The sequence below is a fragment of the Corvus kubaryi genome, unplaced genomic scaffold (genome assembly GCF_017639235.1).
Source record: "Corvus kubaryi isolate FWS band 111438036 unplaced genomic scaffold, C.kubaryi_AGA036_p1.0 37385, whole genome shotgun sequence".
Classification (NCBI taxonomy): Eukaryota; Metazoa; Chordata; class Aves; order Passeriformes; family Corvidae; genus Corvus; species Corvus kubaryi.
In genome coordinates this window covers 25,641,229-25,650,142 of record NW_024581127.1, presented here as the reverse complement: position 1 = coordinate 25,650,142, position 8,914 = coordinate 25,641,229, and the positions used below count along the sequence as shown (strand labels likewise).

General features: G+C 42.2%; 1 protein-coding gene across 3 annotated transcripts in view; it reads left to right on the top strand.

Annotated features, from left to right (window-relative positions):
- Positions 1–6: 6 nt before the first annotated feature.
- Positions 7–8,914, top strand: part of TMEM65 (transmembrane protein 65) — a 29,994-nt gene continuing 21,086 nt past the window's right edge. The window contains exons 1-2 of one of the 3 annotated variants that reach the window (XM_042035924.1): positions 7–361; positions 6,027–6,107. In XM_042035924.1, the coding sequence (XP_041891858.1) occupies positions 43–361; positions 6,027–6,107 (400 nt within the window). In that variant the 5' untranslated portion in view covers positions 7–42. Of the gene's footprint in view, positions 362–3,359; positions 3,600–6,026; positions 6,108–8,914 lie in introns of all 3 variants that reach the window. The other 2 variants (XM_042035923.1, XM_042035925.1) reach the window with 2 other exon arrangements.

The window sequence follows — 8,914 nt, the reverse complement described above, 5'->3', positions numbered from 1 at the left end:
GGCGGTTCTGGCGGCCCGAGCGCCGCGCCCTTCCCCGGCTCCATGTCGGCGTGGCTCGGCCGGGCGGCGCTGCTGCTGGGGCGGCCGGGGGGCCCCGCCGCCGTCCCTTCGTCCTGCCTGGGCTCGCTGCGGGGCCCGCGGTGCTGCTGCCGTCGGCGCCTGGGCAGCCTGCGGGGCGGCGCCGAGGGGCTGCTCCTCCCGCGAGGGTCGCGGGCGCTCGGCACGCACCCCAAGAAGGAGCCGATGGAGGCGCTGAACACGGCGCAGGGGGCCCGCGACTTCATCTACAGCCTGCACTCCACCGAGCGGAGCTGCCTGCTGCGGGAGCTCCACCGCTTCGAGTCCATCGCCATCGCCCAAGGTGAACCGCGACCCGCCCCGAGCCCGGCTGGGGGTGGGAGGGCCCGGCCGGAACGGGGGCTGAGGCGCCGAAGTTTGGGGGTCCTCACGCTCTCGCCCAAGCGACTCCTTCGGGCGAGTAGGAAACTCCAGCAGGACGAGGCATCGAGAGGTGCTCGTCCCTGTGTGTTCGCGTAATCGGGTGTAAATGAGGCACACGACCTGAAATGTAGTTTCCAGAAGCATCCGCAGCACCTTCGGAACTTAAATCGACCCAGTGTGCCAAATCCTCGGTGGGTCTGTCATCTCACCGGGTGTTTCAGACAGCCACGGGTGGCCATTTTTCCCAATGAGAGTAGGAAAGTGTGTCTCATAAAATCCTCCTGACACTAGGGCAGCAGTAAATTGATTTCAGACCTGTTAAGAGACGCCAGGCTGCTGCTGCTCTGGGAGCTCATTCATGAGTTACACTTCCCTGCACAGAGAGCTGCCGGTTGGTTCTCATTCGGGAAGGTGTATGTGTTGGGGAGGTTTATAGATGTATCTCTGAATACAGGGCTGTGCAACGCTAATTAAAGTAATTCACAGTGATTTTTCTCGTCTGATCCAACTGTTCTTGCCAACTTGACACTGTTCCTTAAACAAATCAAAACCTGACAAAACCAAATCCTCTTAATTACAACCTCCTTACTTCTAGTTCTGATCCTTAGCTGTAATTTACAATCCCTATTGCAGCGAAGATGATAGCGGGTGCTTAAGAGATCAGTGTGCATTTGATCTAGGCCTCTTTGTGACTTTGATAGTAGCGTGCCCTTGGAAAGGGCATTTCTGTGCCTTGTGGCTCCTCTGTAGATGTCTGGAAAAATTTTGGGTGGGCAGAGAACAAGTTTGAGGGTCAGCTGTAGAAGTGCTGCTTTTGCGAAGAGACAGAACCCTTTCAGGCGTCTCTTTGGTTTTGTTTGTAGCATACTTGCATATAAACTCTCGTGTTTCTAGTCAGAGTGAGAGTAGTGCACTTATACGCCTCATTTCAGGAGCAGCAGTGCTTCTGTTTTGCAGACAGTGAATCAGTTGTATTTGTTTTACAACATAGAAGGTAGTATGCTTTGAACTGGAAGTTGACACTAACTTTTGAATACTAACAACTAATACTCTTCCCACATAAATCCTTCTCAGCTTCTGAAGGGTTCTTGCCGCGAGGTTTTTGTGTGAGTTTCTATCCCATCACTTATTGGGCAGGTTAAACATAATGGAGCTGTGTGCCTGGAGAATCATGTGGTGGATATCAAAATGAGACTTTAAAATTTCAGTATAGTGTCTCAGCGTTTACACAGATATAAATCAACAGATGGTTGTATTTAATATCTTGTTGCTCAGATGCTGCTAGTTATAATATGGAAGTCTATTGTGTAAAATAGTGTGACTTTCTGATGATTCGGGATTTAGAAGCAAAGTAACAAAAGCATTAGTTTGAATTTAGACACTTTACTGCATGGGACATTATTAGTTGGTTTTAAATTTATTCCACTGCTGGAAATTACAGTTCACTTGTGCCTGAAACTGTAATCATTAATCTTGCTGGAGAGATTATTTCAGCAAAATCTCACTTGTGGGCTTAGTAGTCTCACAGGTAAGGGCTGCATAAAGTGTTGTAATGCCATCAGACCTCATCCTTGGAGTCAGATTCTTGATCTGCCGACCTAGTAGCTTGATAAGACTTTTTTTGTAGATAACCTTTTCCTTTAGCTAGTTCTATTCATGTGATATTTTTACCAGACTGCAGCATGATAACAGCGGTCAGCTTTTACCTATAAGAAATTCTGTTTCTTCATGTGTTACAAAAAAAGAAAAATCATAACTGAAAAAGGCCTCTAGTAAGTCTGTTAAATAGAAATTGGAGAAAAAACCTATCACGGTATCCCGCAGTAATAGGGAGGAGAAGAGAGATCCAGCAGGCAGGAATTGTGCAGCAAGATTGATTTATTTAATTATTTTACAACTCTTTAATAGACTTTTTTTCTTCATAGTCTAATTGGTCAAAGGATCAGCCACCCCTTGGGGTGATTGGCTAAAATCCTAAAACATCATTGTCAAAATACTTTTCTACTGTACCATAAACAAAGCTCTGCAGGGTTGCAGATGTTCATAGTTTATAGAACTCTGCAAATATCTTTGTGAGAGAGAAATGTATCTCACGGGACTGGAAAGAAGCAAGAGAAATTCTTGCTAGCTGCATATTTGTATCCACAATTACCCATAGCTGTTTTCTGCAGAGGATTGATATTGAAAGAATTCAAATTTTGCGTGAAGAAGGGCAAAGGGGTGTCAGGTAGGTATTATCACTCTCAACACTGTGGAGTGCAAGGAGAAGAGAAGGTGGATAGAAGGGCTGCACTGGAAAGAAAATTGGAGACTTTTCTGAGGTACATGTTTGTATTCTGTACTTAAAATGCTTTATTATGTTTAGAAAATACTTTGTATGATTGCTCTTCCCTGCTGTTGAAATGGTGTAGCAATGACCTCAATAGGTTTGTGAGTGAGTAGCAAATGAGGGGAGAGATACTTGCTTTTAAAGTACTTTCTCCGACCGACTAGTGTCACTTTTGATTTTTACAACTCATGAGTTTAGTCAAGACAAAACTGTTTTAGGGATGTTGGGTTTCTTATCAATCTTCTCATTCATTGGCAGCATGCTGTAGCTTCCAGCAGCTGATTCTTTAGCTGAGGTTGTTGTTTGTACTTTTGTGTTGATTTCCAATGAAAGTGATCCAAATGCAGCCTTCAAATTCTCTTCTTTACTGCCTGAGTAATTGTGTTCTGTTTGAGTCTGAAAAAATCAGTCTGAAAAATCATGACATGCCTGTGCATTTTGCCAACTGTGCTTAAGCTTGTTTTGTGCCAGTGATCTTTTCATAATTCTTTATGGAAAGGGAGGTGTTAGTCCATACCCTTCTTAACACAGTCCTTATTGGGTTAAGTTTTGACCTTCTTCCTTCACTACCTCTTCTGTGCCCTAACAGACCCCATATCAGCTAGGGGAGGCTGTCAGCAATATGGGGAGACCTGGGCACATCAAGAACCAAATGGGGCAAGTTCCTCAGCCCATTCCCAGGCCTACCACCAGAAGGATGCAGTTCCACCAACTAATTGCCCTAGCACGAAATATGACAGGACACACTATCTGTGGCCTCCGCTAATGGCAGAGGCTGTGGGGAAGCCCATCCTTTCCTGCGGCTGCTACGCTGAAGGACGGTCCTCAGGTAGGTGAGTTGTAGCTGTTACCTGTAAGTTAGGTGAGTCTCTGAAGCATTTTTGAAACTTAAAACATCTGCTTGTGCTGTAGTCACGAAAACTGTAGGTGGGGAGAGGTTTGTGAATATGTTCCTGCCATCACCTTGTCACCTGTCTTACCTGGAGGTCTATGGAGCTTCCAGATGCTGGGTGCTAGCAGTTGGTTAAGCAGTGTAGCTTATGAATAAACACTGACTGAAATTCTGTTGTTTGTTTTAGTGCTTCAGTAGACAGAGCTCTATCTGTGAGCATGTGATGGCTGAGAGCTAAAAGCCTGAGTTTAAATTCATAGATGCGTTTTGCATAGTAGAAGCTGGGGAAGACTGTGAGACTGAATCTTGATAGAATAGTTCTCAGAAAATATTTTGAAAACTGTCCTGGGTTAGGCTATAATCTGTATCTTACCATTTTAAAATTTAGTCCAAACATCACTGAGCTGTTCTTTCTGAAAACAGCTGCAAATCCTTCTCATCTGGATTTAGTTTTCCTTCTGCATTAAAGTATTTTTTTTCCCTTTTGAACCTTGGAATGATGAATAAGGTGTCCAGTGTTAACACAACAAAGCGTTATTCCATCCTTCTGGAAGTCTTGTCTTGTTTGAAGATTGATGATTTCGTGGTGCAAGTGTGGTTTGTGGTGAGGACTGCCCTCATCCCACTGAGCTGGGAGAAGAGGAACTATTTCTGCTGTTGTGCTTTGACAGGTACCATGGCATCTGGTGGGGACAGTTCTCTCTTCCTCTCTCCTTTACAGACCCAGCATATACAGGTGAATGTCACGCTGTGTGTGGTGGAGCAATGTCATCTACTTCTGTTTTCTTTGCTGTGACCTAGGTCAATAAATTTTTTTAACTCTAGTGTTTGATTGCTATTCTAAGAAAAGGTTTTCTGGCAGACTGCTGGCAAGTGTCTTAATTCACAAGTTTGAAGTGCCCTGTCAAGCTGGTAAAATAACAAACTCTTGCCAGCCTGTGTGAGTCCCTTTGTGTTCTTAGACTATTGCAGCCTACCTCAGGACTGTTGCTAATCTCACTGCTGACTCAAAAATACTAGGTGGTGAAAGGAATATTGTGTTTGAGATGCAAAGATGTGCTACTTCTTGCTTTTGAAACTTCTTTTTTTTTTAATATACTCTCTACCTCCTGCCCTGAGTCTTGGAGCCCTCTCATGAAGACAAAGTGCAGAAGGAAAAGTCCTACTTAGGCTCTACTGATCCTTTTCATTAACATCTGAACCCCATGAATCAGAATCATGGAATATCCTGAATTTAAAGGGACCCACAAGATTCATCGAAACCAAGTCCTGCGCTTGCACTGGACATCCCCAAGAACCTCACCATGTGCCTGAGAGCATTTTCCAGACACTTCTTGAACTCTGTGAGGCTTGGTGCTGTGACCACTTCCCTGGGGAGCCTGTTTGAGGCCCCAACCACCCTCTGGGTGTAGAACCTTTTCCTAATATCGAACCTCAACCTTCCCTGACAAAACTTCAGGCCTTTCCCTTGGGCCCTGTAACAGGCAAAAGATCAGTGTCTGCTCCTCTGCTTCTCTTTGTGAGGAAGCTGCAGACTGCAGTGAGGTCTCCCCTCAGTCTCCTCCAGGCTGAGTAAGTTTGGGCTATTCAGCCTGGAGAAGAGAAGGCTCTGGGGATGCCTTACAGTACATTCCAGCATGTTAGCAGGGTTTACAAGTGCGCTGGAGAGGACTTTTCATGAAGACATAGAGTCATAGGTCAAGAGGGAATGGCTTTAAAGTGGAGGAGGGTAGGTTTAGATTAGCTATTGGAAAGAAATTCTTTACTATGAGACTGGTGAGACAATGGCATAAGTTGTCTAGAGGAGCTGTGAGTGCCCCTTTCCTACAAGTCCAGGTTGGATGGGGCTTTAAGCAACCAGATCTAGTGGAAGGTGTTCCATGGTGTTGGAGCTAGATGATCATTAAATTGCTTCGAACCCAAACTACTAGGTAATTTAGGGGATGAGGTTTAATGTCATAAACAAGAAAATTCGTGCATGGTCACTCATGGTAAAACAATTCTGAAACTGCTCTCTGAAAATGTCAGCTGTATGTGTCTGCCTTTGAACCTCTTGCAGCAAGGTAATGTTTTCTGAAGTTCATATTGTTTTTGCTATGGTGGTTTGATTTGCTTCCATATTCTGAAATTTCACCTTCTCATGTAACTTAAAGCAGGTTCTAGTCTGCTTAAATGCAGAAACATTGTCTTAAGTTTTTGCAGAGAAAACCCTGGAAACAATCAAGTGGAATTGGTGTAAAACCCACAGAAATCCAGTCTTAATATTTATAAAGGATCTTTTTCTTGCTGGTGGATGCTCCAGTATTGATTAAAAGATTTTAAATAATGACTGATTGCTGTTTTGCTTTTGAAAACTCATTGTAGCATGCCGGTATCCTAAACCACTGGTACCACTTGAGAAGCCAGCAGAGGAGGTAGAGTCACCAGAGACGACCAGTGCTTTTGGTACAGTAAAAAAAAACCCAAACAGAAGAGTGTGTTTGCTGAGATGTGCATTGCATAAGGCCAGCAGGCTGCTGGTTTGACAGACTTCCCGCATGCTTGTTTTGATGCATTTGGCATGTATTGCTGCAGGAAATAAAAGTACACAGTTTTTGTTCATATTCATATAAAGCCTTCAGTCTCAAGAATTTCAGTGATCTGCATCTTCAGGTACTTACTCTTAATTTGACCAAGGTATTCAAGCATAGGTCTTGTGGAAACTGCTGCACTATACCATAATTTCTAGTTAATACTTGACCAGAGATTTCAGACTATGAAACAACATTTTTATGAAATAGCTCAGTGTCAGCTACCTTATGTTTTTTTCTCGGAAAGCGATGTGCGTAAAATCACATGGTCCAAATATAATGCAGAAATAATACTATTGTTGAAAAATATTATTTAGTTAGCTGCCTTTGCTTTTTTCTGCAAAAGGTAAAATAAGATTTCTCCAATTAAAATTTGTTTTGTCTTTTGCATGTGTTTAAACGTGATGAGTACAAAATAGGTGTCATGCACAAATGTCTTTTAAATCACAAATCAGAAAAAATACCTGAATCTTAAGCCAGTGTTCTTCAGCTGCTTCTTTTGTAAAATAGCACATTTTAGAGCTAAAAGGAAAATTTGTCTCCCAATAACTCTTGTCCAGTACAAAGACTGCTTTTGATTTAGGGCTTTTCAGGGAAGATCACTTGAAATGTAGCTTTTACTTAGAGTGCAACTGAAACCTTTGAGAGTGATAGATTCAAAACACTCAGATCTCCCTGCAACAGGCATGAATGAAATAGATCATGTTCATTCTGTGAACACAGAAGTTCCAGTGTGTAACCTCAATGAAAAGAAAAGGAAGTCTTCCAGATTCTCTAAGAAAGAAATTATTTAAAGCTGACTCATTCAACTGAAAACTCTTAGCTTTAATCAGCCTTATTTATTATTTAATCAATCCAAATATGAAACTACAGAGGTATCTGGTGTCTCCAGAAAAAAATCCTTTGTAAAAACAACAAGTAAGTGGAAAAATAAGATATCATGCGAGCAGAGTACTTAAAGAAGCTGTCTTGGCTCCCTGTGCTGTTGTTTAGATTTTTCTACAAAAACGACTCATTTTGGGGAAAGCTGGACATGAATATGTGAGCTGCCTTGTGCCCCCCTTCTACTTTATCCTTAAATTAGCATGGTGATATTTCAAATATCTGAAAGCATGCCTTTTTGTTTCTGTTTTGTTGCTGTGTGTGAGAAGTTCCTTTAACAGTGAATGAGCCCCTTGGAATTTCTGGGATGTGACTAACCCATGCCTGAAACACATGCTTCCTCTGAAACTTGGGGAGCATTTTAAGACAAAGCCCACAAAATCCTTTTTTCAACCCAGCTGAGTGCATGTTTCGTTCAAAACTATGGAATAGGAAACCGTAGGTTTTTTATTCCAGTGTTCATTTACTTAGGATTCTTAGATATTTATATGTTAATTGTTAATAAAATACCCTCCCTAGCAGCCATAATACTTAGTGATACTTGCTATACTTTTTTTTTAAATCACATTATTTTCTCTAGATAATAAAAAGGGGAAATAGGAACATATTTAAGACTCTGTATTTTGAGATGGATCATATTCTGTATCAACTCTCCTATTGGCTTAAAGCAGTCATAAGAAGCAGGTGGTTTGTTTTATTATCTCCTACTGTATCTAGGGTTAAAACCTTTCCTCAATGCTCTTAAATACTTCATGGCTTTTAGGCATTTCCAGAATTAAAACATGCCTTACTGTTTGGCAGTGATCCTAGTGAAAGGCTCCTGCATGATGTGGGGAAAGAACACAGCTTTGAAAAATCTTTCTAATTTCAGGAAAAATTGAAAAGTTTGAGACAAAAAGGCTTCTACAGTGAGACCAATTTCAACTGAGAGGAGACAGATACAGGGTCCACAGTGGCCCAGCCTTAGGTTCCCAAAGCTTACTTCTTGGAGATGGTCTGGGATGTGTTGTCTGGGCACCAGCACTTCTTTCAAAACTTTCTGGGAAGCCTTGAGGCAGGTTTAGGAGGGGACAGTCCCTGATATGTGATTCTTATCTGTGCCATGGACAGAGGTCTGTGCTTTGGGTTGTGTTGTTGTATGTAAAGTTGTATTGCCACAAAGCTCAGGTCCAAATGCATACTGGGAACCAACAAGTAATTGCTGCACTTTCACCTGCTACATTTTTCTTTTAGGCATTATCAGTTTCTGGTTATTCTACTGTTAGAGTAACTTTTCTTCCATGGCTTTTAATTATTTGCACTTGATGGCATTTGACTTTGTGCAGTGATCTATCCCTTAGTGCTGTCAGGTTTGCTGTAACTTATCTTACTCTAAGAGTGTGAATCATTGGTCTCCATGAGGATATTATCCCATCTTTCATAACAACCTGAATTGGTAGAAACTGTGTTTTATTGGCTTTGTTTAATTTTGTGGAAGACTAGAGAAAAATGTGCGTGGAACAAACCAATTTCTTTAGCCAGCTGCTTTTTCAAATACCATCAACTTGTGTTTTCAGATTACAGATAACCTTTTTGATCCAGTTGTTTCTTTGCTTCAGTTCTGGCAACAGGCTGATTTTCACAAAGTGCAAGTAAAGCTGTGATGTTACAAATGTAAAATTAACTGTTTTGCTCAAGATTGTGAGATGTAAGAATTTCTAGCTAGATTCACAGCCTTCTTGCCTAATAAAGTTTTTTGCCATAAAGAAGGGATGGGAGAACAGCTTGAAATCCACTGCTCCTTCCCCAGTTTTATTATCT